We start from the raw sequence: 20276 nt of genomic DNA, 5'->3' as shown, positions 1-20276 counted from the left end.
ATTACAAAATCAAAGCTGACTGTTTTGCTATTTCTGCATAGTGTACAAGCCCCTACCTAATCATGGGCTAATAAAATGTTTCGGACTTCGAACAAATCGCTTTTTGAACAGCCGTCTGCAACGGATTATGGTCGAAAACCGAGGTATGACTGTATAACACTTTTTAGTCACCAATTTTCTGACCTGCTTATCCTCGCAAGGGTTGCGGGGCGTGCCGGAACATATCCCGGCCGTCTACGGGCAGCAGGCCGGGGACACCCTGAACCGGTTGCCAACCAATTGCAGGGAACACAAAAGGCGAACAACCATCCACACTCACACCTCGGGACAATTTAGATTGTTCCATTCACCTGCCGTGCATGTTTTTGGAATCCGGGAAACCGGAGTACCCGGAGAAAACCCACGCAGGCACGGGGGAAAAATGGAAACTTCGCACAAGAAGGCCTGAGTACTGTACATTGAAAACAACGTACCTCTGCGTTGTGTTCTGATATTACTCAACCGGACTCAATTTGGGTCTCAGAGTGCTTTTATTTTCCGACCTGGGTGCATAAAGTGACATACGAGACGGTCTCGCCGGCTCTCCTCGGCCACCTTCGGAGCGCTTTGGCTGCGCGAATGTATGCTCACACGACACACTCCTGGATATCGGGATTTCGTATATCGGGGGGAGCGCGCGGTTTTCAAATCAGTAGGCAGTCAGTCGACGTGTAAGCTGGAGCCATGGTGTGTCTTGTCTTTCCGTTTTATTTTTCCTTACAACCACTGACATGTTTGTATCATTAAAATAATAACAGGTCAAAACAAAAAGTAACACAAAATTGCACCATGTGTATTAATTATGTCCCGAGTGGCGCAGACACTTTTTTTTTCTTTCCTGGCCTTGTAAGCACTTGATCGTACACACAGGATAATATATCCTTCATAACAAATCCTTTGAAAGCAATCAACCGGCAGAATGCGTGGACATAAATAAAATATACATACAGTACATACATACGCCGTTTATAAAAAGAGACAACAAAAAGGACCCGAGAAAGCACAGCATGCCTTCCAGTGACACTTACATTCACTTTTTTTTTTTACCTCCACACACATGATGCAATATGACATGAACAAATAATATAGAAAAGTCTTTTTTTTTTTTTTTGTCCATTCAGCTTTGTGTGTGTGTGTGTGTGTGTGTGTCAAGTCAAGTGAGGAGGGCGAAAGCTGCTTAACACTGATTGTGTGGTACAGAGAGACAAATCTTGCAGCTACCCGATCAGGCCGTTAGAAGCCTTCACTCAACGATACCGAGAAATATTTGAATGCTACTGCGTTTTGGTTTTCTGCGCATTAAATGCTACGAGGGTCCGCGGACGGAAGCGCTGTTGTTGAGCTAAAATAAGAAGAGGAAGTGAAGTTAGAAGTCTATGGACAATTGCCTTTAAGCATGTGAAATAAGACAATCAAGCTGTCAGATTTTAATGAAGAGCTATCTTTAAAAAAAAAAAACCTAAACCAACACCCCCACCCCACCCCCCCAAAAAACATTTACTTATTTAGGAAGGACGGCCATTTTATGCCGATGACGGCCAAATGACATCATGAGCATCGCAGCGATACATGGCCTCCCTCTAGTGGTGTGTGAACGAATCACAAAGTCAAATAGAGTTGGATTTAACTTTTTAAGTTCAATAAGTTTGCCTTTAATCTTTAAAAAAAACATCGTTTTAAAACATGGACTAGGTTACAATTTCATTTTAACTTTTATTTGCGATAGATTTCAATGGAATCATGAAATTTATTTTCAATATTAGTCTTGCAATATTGTCTGTCTACCTGTGTTGCAGCACTGTGTTCAAAAATCCGCAGATGCTATCGACACTATTTGTTAGCTTTTCAATGGTGTTTTGCATTGTGTATCAGCTCTAAGCTAGCGGACGTTCGGCAAAAATGTGGTTTTATTAACGCATTCACTCCCAAAGACGTTTTAATACGTCTTTTCAGACTTGGTCCAGAATTGGCTGGTAGTGAATGAGTTAAATACATGTGTCATTTGCTTTTGTTTGGCGTTTAGTTTGACACTAAACGTAAAATGGGGGTTGCTAATAAATGACTCGAGGTCTCTTTTTTGGGGGGGAAAAAAATGCTCCAAATTTCGGCTTGAGGGGACGTGAGTTGAGTTTACTGCCACCATTCAGTGCTTATTAACTCAAGTTTTCACTTGCAAGTCAAAACAAATCAGAACCCAAAAAAAGTCGGGTCATTTGTTAAGGCCGAAAAAAAAAAGGGGGGAGGAACAGCTCATGATCCAAAGCATACCACATGAGCCTTCAGACATGGCAGAGGCTGCAAATCATTGTCCAAATACCCCGAATAAAATCAACATAAAGCCCGTTTAAGTGTTGCCCAACAGAAACTTAGCATATCAATCAAATAGCAACGACAGCACACGTTAGAACAGCAAAGAATTCAAACAAAGGAGAGAAATTCAAGTGGCGACGTCCTAACACTGACGTTTACGAGCGTGGCACTGGAATGAACGCGTTTCACCTTGCTCTCTATGTACATGTTCTTCGTATGCTCAAAATCATCCAATCCTCCCACCAACGCCAGTCAGGGTCTGTCCCGGCGGAGGTACGCCCCGGAGCGGTCGCCGACCAATCGGCATTCGCGCTTACATTGACACTCAGGAAATGGATAATTTGAGCCTTCTTCTTGACGAGGGCTGAACAATGAATTGAATTTTGAGTTCCGACTGACCGTGCAATGTAGCGGTATGCAAAAAAAAAAAATTATTATTCAAAAATAAATGGGAAGAGAACCTTCATAAAAATCATGAAACATGAAATTGCAAATACTGAGTGGAAAAAATGATGAGATGATCCCCCCCCCCCCAAAATTGTTCAGCCCGACCATTTGCCGCGTGTGAAGGGTCAGCTGTGACGTGTCGTTGCGCTCTTTCTTTACAGGAAGTCAAACGGATGAGCATGCAGCATCTCGGCTGGTGTGTAAACGTGACAAGCGGATTTAGCTTAGCTTAGCTTAGCATAGTTTAGCGTAGCGGAGCGATTCAGTCGTTCTGGCTACAAGCTGAAGAAGAAAGACGGCCCCACCAAAGTTCAGTCTTCTTCTGCGCTCTGGCTCAGTACTCACCTGCTCTGCCGTGGGGCGGGGGGGATGGGGGGGGGGCGCACGACCCCCGTGACCAGCCGCAGCCGACCTTTTGTCTTTATCAAAACTTTGAATCAAGGCCCCGCCGTAGTCGGGCCGCCTTGCATCCCGCCGGCGTCACACCATGAACTCGTTGCTGCCGTACAGAACCAGCTGCTGCGGCGCCGAGCCGAACTCGGGCTCCCTGCGGTGTCCTCCCGACGGCTCCCGCGGCGAGCTGCGGCTCAGGCGGAGCCTGTGACTTGGGCGGCTCATCTCGCCCGCCGCGACGACCGCCCCTCCCGGGCTGTAGGAGGCCAGCAGGGGTCCCGACGACGACGAGCGGAAGCGGTAATGAGGGGACGGCGAGGCGGACGGCGGACGATTGGAGCAGGCGGACGCCGAGTCGGCAGAATCCACCGAATCGGGATGGCGGCGCATCGGTCGCCTGCTCTTCGGCTCCCATTTTCTGGAGCCGCAAGCGCCCGACTCTGTGGATGACACAACGGTTTGATATGCGGGATCGCTATGCGTCTTGCTTTCGCTTTTCCACATTTCTCATAATTAAGAATATGTGACTCATCTTACACCCATTTCTCCTCTGTTGGTTACCAACATACACTTAGTTTGGGTTTCGAACCAAGTTCAATGGTTTTGGTCTGGGCCCTCACCGGGCAGCTCTGTGTTGGCGCCCTCCGTTTCCATGGTGATGTTCTCTGAGCTGTCCGCCGTGCCGATGGACGCTTCCGATTCAGGAGTCTCATCGTCGGACGCTCGCGGTTCCAAAATCAACATCTCGTATGTTAGTTCCTCCCTGCAAAAAAATCCCATCAATAAGACACAACGTTAGTTTTTGTCTACCGATACTTCAGCAAACGCACTCACGTGCTAACTGACAAAACGTCTATAAAAAGTAGTTGGTGGAGTTTTTCTCTGTCATGGAGTTTTTCTGTCATTCTGTTCAGGAATAACTAAATGTATAACTCACTTGCACGCTAGCCAATTAATACTAGCTAGCAAGCTAAAAGCTAAACAAGCTAACGTCCAGCTGCGTTGTGTGTGTGTGTGTGTGTGTGTGTGTGTGTCTCATCGTCGGATGCTCGCGGTTCCAAAATCAACATCTCGTATGTTAGTTCTTCCCTGCAAAAATCCCATCAATAAGACACAACGTTAGTTTTTGTCTACCGATACTTCAACAAACGCACTCACGTGCTAACTGACAAAGCGTCTATAAAAAGTAGTTGGTGGAGTTTTTCTCTGTCATGGAGTTTTTCTGTCATTCTGTTCAGGAATAACTAAATATTTAACTCACTTGCACGCTAGCCAATTAGTACTAGCTAGCAAGCTAGAAGCTAAACAAGCTAACTCCATATATAACTCACATACACGCTAGCCAATTAGTACTAGCTAGCAAGCTAGAAGCTAAACAAGCTAACTCCATATATAACTCACATGCACGCTAGCCAATTAGTACTAGCTAGCAAGCTAGAAGCTAAACAAGCTAACTCCATATATAACTCACATGCACGCTAGCCAATTAGTACTAGCTAGCAAGCTAGAAGCTAAACAAGCTAACGTCCAGCTGCGTTGTGTGTGTGTGTGTAACCCTGTCAACTAACTCAGGAATTAACTGGAGTTAAGATAAGAGCTTTTGGAGTTGTTGCTAACTACCGCTAACCAACCAACCAACTACAAGCATAAGAAAACCTCGTCGCGGTGTTTTGACATCAACCCGAATGAAATGTTGCGACTTTTCGTACTTTTCTCTCTGCAGACTCTCAATCTGCTCGGTGAGGATGCGCTCCTCTTGCTGCATGGCGAGCTGCTGCTGCTCGCTCAGCGGAGCCTCGGCCATCTCCTCGCCGGCCGCTCCCGCGCTCCCGCCGTCCACCACCGGGGGGCCCGGCCTGGGGCTGAGCGGCGGCGACGGCGCGTGCGGACCGCCTTGCCGAACGCGACTTTTGCCCTGAAAGACAAACAAAAAAAAAAACAAAACCAAAAATGCGCGCTTCTTAATACAGCGGATAAGAGAGGCACACTGGAGACTTTCTAAAAATATACTTTGGATGTCCACAAGGTACAGATGTGCTAATCACAACAACACCGCTAACAAAGTGGGAGGGATGCTAGTAAGACACACACACACTCAAGCACACAGAAACGTGTTACCTGCAGTCTGGCGCAGTGAGGCTGCGTGTTCGCCAGTTAGCAGAAACAGAAAATGTGTCAGTGTGGCTATAAAATTATATTTTTTTCTCCCACTGAACATATTCATCAAACACACACACAACCCAACGCAACACTGTGCTATTGCTAACGTCGGGAATGACAAGCAGTACAAAAAAGACAAACAAAAAAGTTCAGATACGTTACAGGGGTGGAAAAAAAAATTATACCACTGAGTGTCCCAATGTAGTTTTTTTAGTTTTCGAGTTACAAGCCGTTATTTGGACAATCTTTTTTTGGGTTGTGTTGCAATTTAAATGTTCTTCCACTCGATAGCCGAAGGTACAAAGAAGGTGTTGCCATTCAATAAAATGATTTGAGCTTTGCGTTCATCATAACAGGCCCTCATTTCAGTGACTAACCACTTGGGGGCAGTATAATACAGACAGACAGTACATCAATGGTGTTACAGGTGCTCAGTTAGCCAATGTAATATTATTGAGGATCTATTTCAGAGGACAAAGAATATATGCTTCTGAGTACTGTCTACGTGTACTTTTCTATTTAAATATTTGTTGCTTGAATAATTATACCAGTGCAACACAAATGCTACTCTTCAGGAGTGGCAAAAAAATAACATGACTCTATTTTAAAGAATCGGTCGCTACCTGCCAACCCGCCGCTTGCCATGAAGTGAGTACAGTTCACTGGCACAGTACAGCGCCCGCATCTCAACATTTTGATCTTGTGTCAAAAAATTAATAATTGAAGGCACCGCGGTACGCTTTTGGTGACCTTTTTGTTTGCTTTTGTGTCAAGAGATTTTTCTTAGCCGAGTTTTTGCCACCCGGTAGTAGAAGTGACGTTGTGGCGAAGAGGTTCACTGTTGTACTTTGTGGTGTGTATCCATTTGTTATATTTTGGGCTTACGATCAGGCAGACGGGACAAGTGCGAGGACGGGACGGGACAGACGATGGCGGTGTTGATGACGGGTGGGAGGCATGTGGACAAAGGGGGCATACATACCGGGGTGGCAGTGCGGGCTATGCTCATAAACCTAACAGCGATTAGTACAGGTTTCTGGAAGGAGGGGTTGGGGTGGGGGGGGGGAGGACAAATTGGGGTTAGGGAGACTTGACGACTCCAGCTGCAGCCCCCTACAATTTTTCAAATGCAGCTCGTCATACAGTTTATACAGTTGAACCGTCGGTCTCATGCAACATAAACCACTGCTCACCCCGCCCCTTCTACTGCCAGGTGACGTGAGAACACCTTTCATTACCATGACGACCAGGGGCGGCGCTAAGGGTGGATTGTATCTTATATTGTATTTGATCACGTGAGGGGAATGAGCTGCAAACACGCCATCCGCATCACGGAGCGCGCCGACCAGCGGCCGGTCCCGCGCGACGAGGCTTACCATGGACCTCCTGACGTGGGTCAGTCGGCTCTTGGCTTTGCTCTCGGCGAACTCCAGACTGTTGATGTCCTTCAGGCGCGCTTTATACTTGCTCATCTGCTCGGTGATGATCAGCTCCATGCACCTGCGGACCAGGAACCGCAATGTTATTTGACAAAAACAAAATCACTTTGCTTGAGATGGAGAATTAACTGTTCTCATAACCACTTTAATTGCATATAGACGCCACAAGATGGCAGTAAAAACACGGATGATGACAAAGCACCAAACATCTAGCACGTACACGATCCCAGGCCCATGTTACACAAGCAACTGTAAAAAATAGTTAAACTATTCAACACAAGGCAGATTAGTATTAGCTAGCATAGTAGCCTCATTAGCACGCTAGCAAAAATTGACGTAACATAACAGATGGGCAAATAAAAAATAGTCAAGTGTCAACTCAAGTGTATTTCTCGAGCACTTTAAAACAAGCACCGCTGCATACAAAGTGCTGGACGTGGAGCAAAAAAAAAAAAAAAAAGAATTCATACAACAACAAACAGTCAATTAAAAGCAAGAGACACAAAAAACAGTCAAAATCAAAATCAAGTGAAAAGCCAAAGACTAAAAATAAGTTGCGAGACGACTTAGAAAGAGAAAGAGAAAAATGCAGAGAAGACATGCGGCAATGTACAAAGAAACGTAAAATTTTGAAGAAGACTTGCGGACGTACGCCGTGGTCTTGCTGATGTCCTGGACGCTCTGCAGAGGGTCGATGGTGTCGGGGCAGCGCAGGACGCAGGGGGCGAAGACGATGGCCAGCGCGTTGGCCGACATCCTGTTGGTGTCCTCCTGCAGTGCAATCCTGAAACCCCAAAACACATCACGCATGCGGATTACTAAACATGTACTTCAGTACTGATTTCAATATTTCACGTCAAACGAGATTGATTTGGTATTGATGAAATTCAAGGACTATTTCTTTAGTATGGGGCAAAAATTCGACATGAAGGCGGCTGACTCAAATATTTAAAATGATGCATTTAAAATGTGCAATCATCATTTGATTGGGAAAATACAATCGTCAATAAATATCACAAACTTATTCAACAATTTTTTTTTTTTTCCCATCCATGACTAAATTTCACATTCGGTCAGTGCTCACCTGACCAGATGGAAAATGAGGCGTTCCAGCGTGCTGAGGTGCGTGCGACTCAGCTGGTCGATGACAGAGTACACTCCTCGGATCACCTCCCGCTTGTCGGATTGACCTGACCACAAAAAAATAAATTAAAAAAAATTAAAAATGCATGTTGTCGGACGATCGCTGAGCTTTTCATTTTGTAAACATCAAGTTTACAAAATCAAGTCAAAATCAAGTCGGGGTATCAAGTCAAGAGTATTTCTCGAGCACTTTCAAACAGCCATCGCTGTATGCAAAGTGCTGTACATGGAGCGATTTAACATACACAATAAACAGTAAGACGAATCGGTAATAAAGGTGGTAGAAAGCACCAAGCACCAAAATCAAGAACAAATCTCAAGTCATGCTGAGTCGAACGCCAAAGAATACAAGCGAGTTTTGAGGAGGGCTTTAAAGACGAACTTACCCATGGCTCGAAGAAACTCCTCGTAGAGCTCAAACGTCATGAGGGGGCTGGGCAGGTCGCGCAGCCACTGCTTGAGCACGCTGGCGATGACGTGGATGTTGTAATCGTCCAAGTTCACGCTGCTCACGTCTGGAACGGAACAACGGACAAGTGGGCTCGCTTCCTGTCATTTTGAGTGCAACGTGCTGCTTCCTTTGTCCTCGCGAGTGAAAAGAACAACTGCCTGGGAGTAGCGATGGGGGGAAAACGAAGCTTCAAATGTGCTTCGTGAAGCAATTGGCCTTTTCGCTTTCAATCTCACCGGTGTCCAGGCCCTGGCGCAGTTCCTTGATTTTATTTGTGGAGCCCGACTTCCTGTAAATGCCCTCGGTGTAGAGGCCGTGCATCTCGATGTAGTTGATGAGCTTCTCCACCAGGTGGGGTACGTTGCGCTCCTCGCTGGTCAGTCTCGAGAGCTCGACGGCAAACTGGCGAGGCGACAGCTCCGGATCGTACTTGGTGACGCATACAAAAGTCCCATTAGGAAGAAAAAAACAAAAACGACGACAAGGACGGTTTCAGGAAGCTTTAAGGAAGGATAGGCGCTTACCTTTTTACTGCACTTGGTGGCCATCTTGGAGCAGCACTTCCTGTGGCAGGCGTAGCGGCAGACTGCAACACAGAACGCAAGAGTTCCGGACAATGTGCGGCTGGAAAAAACTCTTCCGATTGGTTTGGAGGCGGAGCCAAAGTGCTCGAAAGCGCTAACCCGATTGAAGACGGCGGCAAGTTTTAATCCAATTTTTTGGCGCCAGGTAAGCGAGTTAGCGAGAACATGAAGAAGGGCGGGCGGGCTTTTATGCATTTTCTCATAAGTCACGTGAGACTTGAGCAATTTTTTTTGTGAAGGTTCAGCTCAGGATTTTTTGCTGTGCAGCAGTGAGAGCAATGTGGAAAAAAATTTACGAGAAGCGCAGAAACAAATGGAAATTTGCATTGTGACATAAGGATTGTAGCTAGAATTTAATTTTTTTTTGTCAAATTGCCATTATGAAAATCATGTTTTGCTTTTGGTAATATTTTTGTTTTGAAATAAGCACACTTTTGGAAATAATGGCAACAAAAAAAAAGACAGGGCTTGACCGACCCATCGCCTTTTTTAAAAAAAAATATTTTTACAACAACTACACTCAGCATACCCGTTTTATTTTGAAGGATTTGCTGTTGTTTGTTTCTGTCGGTCCGTCGAAATACGTCTTGACGTAATAAAGTAAAGAAATAAATAAATAAAAATAAAGAAATAAAGTAAAACAAGTAAAACAACTTGTATTGCCATGAAAAAATATCAATCTTAAATTTCATCACATTATAGTTGACGAAAATAAAGTTTCATTGTTCAACCCCGGAAGAAGACAACCCATAGTCAAAGAATATTTAAAAATTTGAGGAGAAAAATGATTTCAGTCTCCGATATTTCCGATGGCAATTCCGTGTCGGAAGGTCAAATAAATCAGAGCTTGCACCTCGAGGGTGCCGCCGCCGTCTTCGTCACGCGTCCTCTAAATTTGAGCCCCTTTCAAAAAAGCGTCTTAATTCTTTGAGCGGGCTGAGGCTCACGTTTGCAGACGCAGGCTCGCTCCATCATCCAGATGAGCGAGGAGCAGTACTCGCAGTAGGTGGGGATGCTGTACTGCGTGGATTTGAAGATGTGGCCGTTGTGCTCCTCAACCTGCAGCCCGGAAAGAGGGTATGTGGGGGGGGGGGGCATGCAGCAAAAGGCCACGTCAAGCGCACGTACATCCGGAAAACAAAAATCCGTCTTTCTATTCGGAACTCACAATGTCGGTTTCCTTTTTGCGCGACTTCTTGCGCTCTCGTTTGGCAGCCTGCAAAGAAAAGACGCGCCACTTTTTCTCACTTCTTACAAATATGGAACACCGACAATGCGGTGTGAGGCAATTAGAATTTTTTTTGGGGGTGGGGGGTCAGGGCTCGTTCCCTTTGGTCCGCAAATGACATGGACGTCGTTGAGGTTTGTTCTTACCCTGCCGATGGTCCCCTGCATGGGCTTGTACTCGGTCATAAACTCGTCCAGGAAGACCTTGAAGGTGTTGACCCACACCTTGACCGGCGACTCGTTCCAGTCGCGCTGCTCCAGCCGCATGCTCTTCTCCAGGATGTGCTCGAAAAGGGCGTACAGGTCCTTGTAACGGATACTCTTCCCGTCGTCCATCTGCCCGGTGACATGGGAGGACTTCCTCAGGGGATGTCACGTTTTTACAGTATGAAATAGTGTTTTAGTGTACTTGACCCCACAAAAAATTTTGTGTGGTAGAGTTCAGTTGTATTTCACTTTGACGTACAAATACATTTAGATTTAAACCAGGCATGTCCAAACGTCTTCGTTCAAACTTTTTGAAACGCGTAAAAGTCAATCAAGAAAGCAATTCCGCATCCTTTGCACGGTCTCTCGTTCGTCAAAAAGATTTTGGGGGGGTGGCACAAAAGCCCTCCATCTCACAGAGTCGATTCATCTCTGCATTTAACAGCTGCCGAATTACATCGCCACATTCAGAACCCCGAAAAAAGAAGTCGTGGGCCGCTGAAGATGGATGGAGGGCCGCGATTGGCCCCCGCGCCGCAGTTTGGACACCATCCATTTAAACGATTGGTTTTGAAGCATTTATTTCGTCGCAAATTAAATGGAACTCACGCGTGGAGCATTTGAATTGAATCATTCCGATTTTTTTTTACTTTCCTAATTTTCAGAGCAGTGTTCATTTTGCATCAAGTCACGGGGCCTTACGATAATATTTTTTTTTTGGGGGGGGGGGACGGAAAAAAAACGTGTGCTTATTACACAACTCCACTTGAATGCTCGTCAGGAGGCAGGTACTTGCAGGGTATTTTTATTATTTTTTTTTGGATGGGGGGGGGGCACGTTTGCGAACCACCGGCTGAACAAAATGAGCAGAATCCTTCAGGGACTCACAGCCAGGGCGGAAGAGTACGAGTTGAAGATGTTGATGCGGAACTCCTTCAGGGCTTTCTTGAAGACCACGTCCACCATGGTGTCCTTCTTGCCGTTTTCGCTCTCCAGGTCGGCAATCTGAAAGGGTCGAAAACCGTCAAACACTTTGGCAGCCAGGTCACGGTCTGCGTTGTGGACAGCGCAACTCCACCGCGGCATTTCTAACATTAATGATCTTCTGACATCACGAGATGAGGTCATGAGAATATGAGAACGGCGGTACAAGCGCAAACCTTCTTCAGGAGGAAGTCGTTCATGGTGCGGTAGTCGTGAGCCGAGCTGAGGATGTGCAATGCGTCGTTCTGCCACTGGGCGGGTTCCAGAGCCACGCTGCTGATCTTGAGGCTGCGCCGCCGCTTCATCTTGGGAGACGGCTCCTTGTTCTCCTTGCTGTCCCGCCTCCCGCGCGGCGATGAGGCCTCCTCCGCATCTGGACCGCGAGGAGGTGACGCACGCTCTGATGGACGCAAAAATGCTTTCAGTTGGCTTTCCGTTTCGTTTTGATCATTTTCATTTTGGGATTTTTGTGACGCACGCTCTGATGGACTCGTCTCGGCGGCGCTTTCACTCCTGCCGGCCGGCTTCTCCCTGGACACTTTTTTCCCGCCCTGTTTGCTTTTGCTCCAGAATCGCATCTTTCCTCTCATTCTGATTTTAAAAAAAACAACAAAAGAATCATAATAACAGTCCATTTCAGCAGTGACCCAGGCGTCGGCTTACCTTCCATCCTGACTGGAGGTTTTCCTCAGCACCTCCACTTTGCCCAGATCCCCCGATGACAAGGTCTTATGGATCTTCTTGGGATCTTTGTGGGAATCCTGCGGCGGATGACATAGGATGAGGGGCGAGAACGCAGAACGACGCGGGGCGGGGGTCCTCGGCGGACGCTTCAGAAGCCGTAATGTTTGTCCCTACCACGACGTACGCTCGCCGTACACGCCTCACAAAAAGGAAGGAAACTCTCAGGCGAATTTTCAAGATGGAGCTAAAATGCACTATAACCTTGGCAGATGAACTTTAGATCACCTTCTTTAACACTTTAGAATTCAACTCTTCTGGAACCTATGCGACCCCGCAGCGGATCGGGGTCGAGTGGGGTCAAAGGGGGCGTGGCCAAAGCTTCTCGCAGTTGTCGTTCCGCGCGGTTGCAGCATCGTAGTCGAGTGGCTAAAGTCTAACCGGCGCCGCTATTCTCCGCTCGATAAAAACAAAGTGTCATCGGCGGGTTTGCGCGAGAGAGACTGGAAGAGTCACAGAAAGGCGGGGAAGTCACGCATCGGGGCGATCGGTTTGGCTGTCGGTCGTCTTGTTCCCCCCGCCAGCGGTTAGAGTGCATTTTCGGTTCATTCTGAAATTTCGCCCAAGCGCTCCCCTTACTTTTTGGGGCCGGTGATGGAGATTTTTTTTTTCATGCTCTATCGACTGTTGATTAGTAACAAAGGAAGAGATGGAGCGCAGGAAGCGATGCTCCGGCTCAAGCGTCATTAGTTGAAACTTTGGAACCGTTCAAGCATGCATCAGCATATTTTCTCTTTTCGGGGGGGGGGGGGGTTGATCAGCGGAGGCCGTGCAGCAGCTCACAAACGTCCTCGCCGTCGAAACGTTGGAATCCTTTCACACGCACACTTTGGTGGTTACAGAGAGAGCGGGAGAAGTGAGAAGGCTCCGCCCCCGAGAAGTCGACGGAGGGGCAGCGGAGGTGGGGGGGGTCCCCCCGTAGGCCACGTGATTTACCATCTCGGAGTCACTGTGACAGTCGGCCTCGGGGCGGGCGCGCGGGGGGCACAGGGAGGGGGGCAGCGTGCGAGAGTGGGCGGGGACGTAGTATTCGTCGTCGTCGTTGTCCGACCGCGTGGCTCCCTCCGAGTTACAGCGCGTGAGGAAGTCGGAGCGCGTCCGGGACATGCGCGGTTTCTTTTTGGGGCCCGGGCGGCCCACCTGCTGCCGGGCAACCACAGGAACATCAAAAGCGCAACTCCTGCATTTTCAAAATACTGGAATCCTTTTTTTTGGGGGGGGGGGGGGGCTTCACTTGCAGGGGGACAGATGATGCAGTTTTTAACCCTTGTGTGCTCCAAATTAAAAAGGCCTTAAGTTACGCATTTTACAATTTTTGCAATGATGTATTTTGTGTTATACAAACATTCTTTTTTTTTTTTTTTAACACTCAAAATGTTCAGAGGCATCTGTGCTATCCTTACATAGTTTTTATTAGTTCTTTGGGATTTTTTATTCTTTATTTTTTGCAAAAGGGGAAAAAAAATTGTGTCTGGAGGTCCCAACCAAGCCCTACTAACAATCCCGACCGGACGTGTTCATGTAAAATGCATTGGCATTGCCTCCTGCAAAAAGGCAAACTCATTTGACGTAAAAATCGCGTGAAATGCATGTTTACACATTAGGTTTACGATGCATTCAAAAATATGAATTATAATGGGTCTCTATGGTGCAAAATATGTAAATTGTGACGATTAAGGTATCAAAACGTTTTTTTATTATTGCTGCAATGCCTGAGAATTATCAGTCAGTGACGTCATGAAATGTAGGCCATTTTAGAACCCCTCCATAAGTTTCAGCTCTCTCGTGTTTTTCTGAATGCCTTTGCCTTTGATTCAAAGACATCATTTGACATTTATCGCAAGCGGTGCACTACGAGGGTTAAAATACTACCCCGGCCGGTGTCTTTATAAAATGTCTGTCAGTCAAAATAATTTCTCTGCAACAGGAATGAAGCGATCGGGTCAGTCTTAAAAGTCAGCCTTTGTTGGCACAAGTATAGAGTCGAGCCGGCTGCAGCGTGTTTTGTGTGTATTGAAGTGTAACGCTACCTCTCTGGTTCTGGAATCGTCTCTGAACATGGACAAAGACCTTCCCTGGCTCACCAAATCCTTGTCGGACCTGCGGAGGAATATTGTCAGTCAAATACGTACGACATGATGAAGATCTTTAGTTTCACATTTGGAAACAAAATGTGCCAGGTAGTGCCAGGGGATGGCCGCTTCGTCAACCCGACAGAACACCTTGGTGACAAATTACGAGGGCTAAGGTAAAGCCTCCGATTTCACAACGGCACTGAAAAACCGTAAATCGATGCCTTCGTAACATCTCGGCCGGCTTATTGCAATGGCCGGCTAATTTTGGGGTCGAGCAGTCCTCCATCGAGCATCTCCAGTTGCTCCAAAATAATGCTGCTCGCCTCCTAACTGGAGCTCGTAGGAGTGATCATCATCCGTGGTCTCCCTAACCTGGCTTCCTGCTTCATTTCAAGGACGTATGCGCGGTCAAAGCGGGTGAGCAAATACTTTTGCCAAACGGTAGCTAGCTATCGGAAGACGACAGGAGCTAATCTGCTCCTGACGTGTTTTTTGGGACTTACTTGGAGAATGGAAGCTTGCGTCTGGGTGGCGAGAAGACGGCGTTGGAGGGCTTCTCCGTCATGTTGACAATCACGGTCTGGGCTGAGCTCTTCTTCTGGGCTTTGGGCGGCGGCTTCGTGTCAAGGAGCGGACTCGACACCCCCTTCCCGGGCGGGGCCGTTTTCTTCTTCTGCTGACCCGGGGGAACGGGAGAAACGCCGGCTTTGGGTTCCGGGGTGATCTTGAGGTCCGCGTGGGAGGAGCAAAGACCAGGCGCTTTTGGACTTGCTTCGTGAGCGGTTGAAGGCGGCAGCGGGGAGGAACTCCCTTCGTCAAAGGTGGACGGTGTAGTCCTTTCATCGAGTGATTCAATCGGAGATCCGACCTCCGAACCCGATACGGGTGTCCGTTGCGAACCGGGAGGCGTTCTTTCTGGACTGTGCGGTACCGGCGGGCCCTCTTCCAGAGGACTCTCCTTTTGCATACTGATCAAGACCACAACAGGTTTTCGAGAGGCCGACTCCCTTCGGTCCTTGTAAGATTTGCCGGGACTTTCACAGTTTGGAACCCGAATCGGACTTTGGTCAGAAGCGATGTAAAATGTTGCCCGGGGACCCTCAGTCCTGAGAGGGGACTCCGTCTTGGGCCTTTCGTTGTGGTTTGAATCTCTCGCCGGAATCTCTTGAGCTCGCCGGTCTGAAATGAAACATTCCCGAGGCGCGGACGATCCGGATGGAAAACCTCCGGAACCTTCGGTCTCCATGTCCTCGACAGCGAACATGTCAAAGCTGTCAAGAGAGCCGAGAGGTGAAGGTCCGCCGCGATGGTCCTCCGGGGGAAAGGTGCCGCCGTCCGGTGCCGCCGCCCCCCCTTGAGGCGGCGTGTCCAAATGACCCGTTCGAACCTTGAGAAGCTCCAAGCTGAACTGCGCCTGTTCCAGTTCTCGCATTCGCCTGCTCTCTCTCTTGGATCGAGTCTTGTGGCTCGCCTCGTCCGCACTCCGACTTTGTTCCCAGTCTTTCTCGGCGAGCGCAGAGTCGTCCGCTGATTCTCCGGAGAGGCCGCGCACAGGGTCCCGTTGCGACGGTGCCAAGTCGTCATCGGGTCCTTGGATGACGGGCGCTGGCGGTTCGCGCCGCTGCTTCAGTTCTTGGAACCTAAAGATTGATTACCAAAGCAGTACAAAAACGTCAGTATCGGAGACCACGCGCAAAACCCAGCACCCTCCACGTATGGCGATTTGGGATTTTACTAAATAGGGCCCCCCTTCAGATCCAATCCTGCCCTCGTTCTTATTTTGTGTACCTGCGGCGGGCCAGGTAACCGCGCCCCAGCGCTTGCAGCAGCATCACAGTCCCGTAGGTCTCACAGTATCGTCTCCTCTCAAGGAATCCCCTCCAGGCCGCCTGGACCGCGATGGCCGCCGCGGTCCTTCGACGCCGGTAGCTCCTCCAGCTCCTCTGGATGGCCACGGCCGAGCGGCGCCAGCGCAGGAAGGTTCGGCGCTGCCTGCAGCGCCTCCACGCTGACTGGAGGCACACGACCGCTTGCTCCTCCAGCCTCAGATACGCGGCGGATTCTCTGAGAAGGCAGCGTCGCCACCATCGCTGCAGAAAAAAGAGGCAGAAAATGAAGGCAAAAGGCGTACCGTGACAGGAAAAACCCGCAGTCGGCTACAAACGCCCACCTGGATGATGCGCGCGGCCAGCCTCATCCCGACAAAGGTCTTCCTTTCCAGGACCGCCCGGAAGCGGCGCTGCAGCATGACGATGCGCCGTAGAACTTCCTGGTGGAGGAGTGTCTGAAGACGCTGGCGCTCCGCCTCCCGCAGGAACACCTAAAGGGCGGCGGGATGTTTGCGCTCACTCGCAAACGTGACGAGAGGACACTAGGGGGCAGTAGTTTGCAGGCGCCGTTACCGTGGTGTTGCCCACTTGGTAGCCGGCAGGCATCAGATGGATCTGCCTGAAGAACTCCCTGATGCCCGACTTGGTTGCGCTCGTGCCTCGAGGCAGCAGCACGTGAAAGTGACCGACAAAATCCTGCAAAGAAGATCGCCGTCAAATTATTATTTTTTCTTTCTTCAAACCATGTTCGTGATGATTTGAGTGCAGAGACGATGACGATGACGTCCTCTAAAATGAAAGCTTGATTCCCCCGCCAACATCCCAAGCTTATTCTCTTCCTCGGCAAGCAGCGAGGGGAAGGGCGAGCAGTTACACACAGCGGAAGAGGAGCAGTTAGCCCCAACAAGTGTACCCCGCGGGTCTTTTCTAAAAAAAAGTTTGCCAATTACACTTTGACTTGCCGAGACAAAGTAAAACGGAAGAAGATTGTCAACCTATTTTTTTTTCGGGGGGTGGGGGGGCGTTTAATCATTTAAACCTGACATGGTACACATTTCTTAATGTGCTAAATATAGGCTTTGTTTTGTTTAACCCCGGAGAACCCAATACCTTTTTTCTTCTCTGGAAAATGATGACTTATACATGAAATGACTATATATACATATATAATAATATAATGATAATAATAATGTAATAATAATGTAATAATAATATATGTTCACTGAACACCAAAATATATGTTTTTTTCAAATATTCAATGCTTTATCTGACCCTTCGGCATTTAAGGGCAGCATTTGAGTGGCAGAATTTATAAGGGGCCAAATTTGACCCGCCGTGGGTTCTCCAGGGCTTAAAATGAAAATGGATTGTGTACAATGGAGAATTTTTTTTTATTGCACTAACATTTTCATATCGTGATGCCACGATATGAAAATCATACCGCCGGTTAGCAAACCAAGGTCGCGCCTGGATGAGCATTACCTGGAAGGTGTACTTGATGCTGTAGCCCGATTGTCGTATCCGGACGGTTTCCAGCATTCCCGTGTATCGCAGCTGTCGGAGCACCAAGCTGTCATTAAAACGTAAGGGTAGCTGACGAAGAGAAAAAATAAAAATAAAATAAAAATAATGTTTTGGTTTCAATTGAATAAAAAAGTCAAGTCAATGACTTCAGTGCAATTCTAGATTTTTTTTTTTTTTTTTACCTTCTCAGCATTGGAGCGGATGCACTTGACAAAGTATGGCTCTGATTGGTTGAGAGTCTCCATCAGTTTACTGAGGGAAGCCTGCAACACGCAACAAGTTCTTGTCTTGTCCAATCAATCCAATACAGTAAAACATATGACTTTTTAAAAAAAATATTTTGGAAAAGGTGAGTATTCCAAAATATTTGTAGTATTCTTCAGTTCAGTTTTTTTTTTAAAAGAAAAACTGGAAAAGACAAACAACTCTGACAATTGCATTCGTCAGGCATGTGTATGGATTGTTTGAATTTTCATGGGAGAAACTCCTTAAATTATTGAGAATTTTCTGTGAAAAAAAAAAAAAAGACCTTTCCCCGGTTGCTATTCGGCCTACTTTTAAAAGCCTGGTTGATTTCAGGTGTAATTTCCCCAAAATGTCCAGCTGGGGGCAGCAAAGATCAAGCACTGACCTGGAACTGTGCACTGATGCTGGGCGGTTTCTTCTTCTTGTGCAAGTGAAGCAGTGACTTGGTGATGCGGTCGTGGAGCGTCACGCTGCTCAGGTGGCGCAGAGACTTGACGTCTAACAAGTGCTATGGTATTAAAAACACACACACACACACACACACACACCTTAGTGCAACTTAAGTATAGAAGAAGTCAAGATTAATCATTAAAAGATGTGTCCCACCTTGGGGAGGCTGGGCTTGATTTTGCAGTTTTTGTTTCTTCTAAAGAATGAGAGAAATGATCATTTTAGTAGCAGAAATTCATAGGACGCGACTGTATTTTAATGCTGGTCGAGATGGCGGTACTCGGAGAGAGAAATATTTTGGGATCATTTAGGCAATCATAAAGAGGACTCGACAGGGTTGACTCGACAAGACGCAGGCTCGGGTTCTCACAGTAAGATTCCCTGAGCTCGTTCCAGAAGCTTGCTGTTGGACGAGTTGACGAAGATGCCGTCCTCCCCCAGGGCCGTCGGGCTCCCCGCCGACGACAGGCGCCCCGAGCTCGGCCGGCGACCGTTGCAGCCGACGCCGAAACCATCCCTGCAGTGGCGGAGGAGGAACGAAAAGCGTTGAAATAACAAGACGGGCTTCCATTTTTTTGGGGGGGGGCAGATGTGTTGGCGGAAGCAAAAAAATGTCGGCTGCGAAGAACGTCGCGAGTTGGAAGAAGAGCGACGGATGACTTTGAGGACTCACCAGCTGGCTTTCTCGTTCGGGGCGTTGGCGCCTTGAAGGTGTGACAGCGGAGAGCGAGGATTCTTCCTGCTGATGCCTGCGCGGGACGCAAAGCGGGGACAAGAACACCACAGATGAACAAATGATAAAATCTTTGAGAAAACAAAAAAAATGAACAATTTATGAATTTATGTCACTTCATCATTAATAAAACGACTGGAAGCCCCCCCCCCTGCCCCCGACAACCATGATGTACTTTCTATACATACCATACCAAAATTTATTTCCCCCCATGGAACCGAATTTTTGGAGCGGAATGCCTGACTACATTGGAGCATTTTTTTTAAAATTGAAAATGATTTAATAAATTTCATATAAAGACTAACACTAATCAATTCTAATTCATATTATTGAAAAAAATAGTCTCAATAATTTATTTTTAAAAAACACGATTGTATAGTTCGCCAATTTAAAATGACTTACAAAAATAAAGTAAAAAAAACCTTAAATAAAACCTGAGTCAAAATATTAAATACCCTATTGAAAAAATAGATAAAAATTTCAAATATGTGATTTGAATTTAGAGGTATTTCGAAATCAATCTGGTGACAAATTTTCATACGGGGGGGGGGGGGGGGACACATTTGACATGTTTTACTTCAAACAAACACAAACATCAAATACAGACGCCTTATGCCGTGCTGCTATCATGAAAGCTTCTCACTGGACGCTTCTTCTCTTAAATCGTATCGCCGCGGACAATTTGCGGCAGGAATCGACGTTCCACGATTGTAACACGGTACATTTTGTTCCTTTAATGTTACCAAGTTGGAGGCGCACGCTGGCTGAAAAAAAAATCAAAAAATCCTCCGTACGATTGAACAGACGCCATCTTGGCCCTACTTACTGTATTTCTCATCTTTGCACCTTTGAAGGATCTCAAGGCTCCTCTGGTGAACCGGGTGATGAAGGAAACTGAAGCTGTCGACAGTTTTGACAGTGGCACAAGGCAGGGGGGAATCATGACCTAGCAAGAAGAAGAAGAAATTTGTCAAACATGAAAGCAATTTGTGTCTCAAATCATCTCTGCGTTGTCGGTGACCTAATTTTGTACAGGCTCGTAACAAATCTCCCCCTATCGTTAGCATCTCGGATTATAGTGGAATTCGAGAGACGCGCCGAAAACAAGTATGCTAAGTTTGTCATCGGATTGAATCTCATCTCATCACATCGCGACGGGAGCCAACTGCATCGTCACTCGATCGCATCCTGCCATTTCCCCAACACGTGAGAATTGGAAAAGTCAGCCAATCCTCCATGAAGCATCTCCAGTTGGTCCACAATGCTGCCGCTCGCCTACCGACTGGTAGTCACA

The 20276-nt window shown here is 47.3% G+C and overlaps 1 protein-coding gene across 13 annotated transcripts in view; it reads right to left on the bottom strand.

Moving 5' to 3' along the window:
- Positions 1–2881: 2881 nt before the first annotated feature.
- The window catches only part of myo9ab (myosin IXAb), a 63842-nt gene continuing 46447 nt past the window's right edge, over positions 2882–20276 (bottom strand). For 4 of the 13 annotated variants that reach the window (XM_052061956.1, XM_052061957.1, XM_052061961.1 and 1 more), the window contains 28 exons: positions 19809–19928; positions 18923–18998; positions 18620–18766; positions 18406–18445; positions 18185–18307; positions 17736–17816; positions 17512–17622; positions 16603–16725; positions 16371–16520; positions 15989–16290; positions 14704–15840; positions 14156–14225; positions 13062–13268; positions 12048–12145; positions 11561–11975; positions 11289–11405; positions 10341–10529; positions 10135–10182; positions 9914–10025; positions 8907–8968; positions 8619–8811; positions 8318–8446; positions 7873–7978; positions 7441–7572; positions 6726–6849; positions 4899–5104; positions 3810–3952; positions 2882–3629 (listed from right to left, as the gene is read on the bottom strand). In XM_052061956.1, the coding sequence (XP_051917916.1) occupies positions 3277–3629; positions 3810–3952; positions 4899–5104; positions 6726–6849; positions 7441–7572; positions 7873–7978; positions 8318–8446; positions 8619–8811; positions 8907–8968; positions 9914–10025; positions 10135–10182; positions 10341–10529; positions 11289–11405; positions 11561–11975; positions 12048–12145; positions 13062–13268; positions 14156–14225; positions 14704–15840; positions 15989–16290; positions 16371–16520; positions 16603–16725; positions 17512–17622; positions 17736–17816; positions 18185–18307; positions 18406–18445; positions 18620–18766; positions 18923–18998; positions 19809–19928 (5114 nt within the window). In that variant the 3' untranslated portion in view covers positions 2882–3276. Of the gene's footprint in view, positions 3630–3809; positions 3953–4898; positions 5105–5307; positions 5333–6331; positions 6386–6725; positions 6850–7440; positions 7573–7872; positions 7979–8317; positions 8447–8618; positions 8812–8906; positions 8969–9913; positions 10026–10134; positions 10183–10340; positions 10530–11288; positions 11406–11560; positions 11976–12047; positions 12146–13061; positions 13269–14155; positions 14226–14703; positions 15841–15988; positions 16291–16370; positions 16521–16602; positions 16726–17511; positions 17623–17735; positions 17817–18184; positions 18308–18405; positions 18446–18619; positions 18767–18922; positions 18999–19808; positions 19929–20276 lie in introns of all 13 variants that reach the window. The other 9 variants (XM_052061958.1, XM_052061968.1, XM_052061960.1 and 6 more) reach the window with 7 other exon arrangements.

The sequence above is a fragment of the Hippocampus zosterae genome, chromosome 3 (genome assembly GCF_025434085.1).
Source record: "Hippocampus zosterae strain Florida chromosome 3, ASM2543408v3, whole genome shotgun sequence".
Lineage (NCBI taxonomy): Eukaryota > Metazoa > Chordata > Actinopteri > Syngnathiformes > Syngnathidae > Hippocampus > Hippocampus zosterae.
The sequence above is the reverse complement of the archived record's forward strand: the minus strand, read 5'-3'. Positions and strand labels throughout refer to the sequence as shown.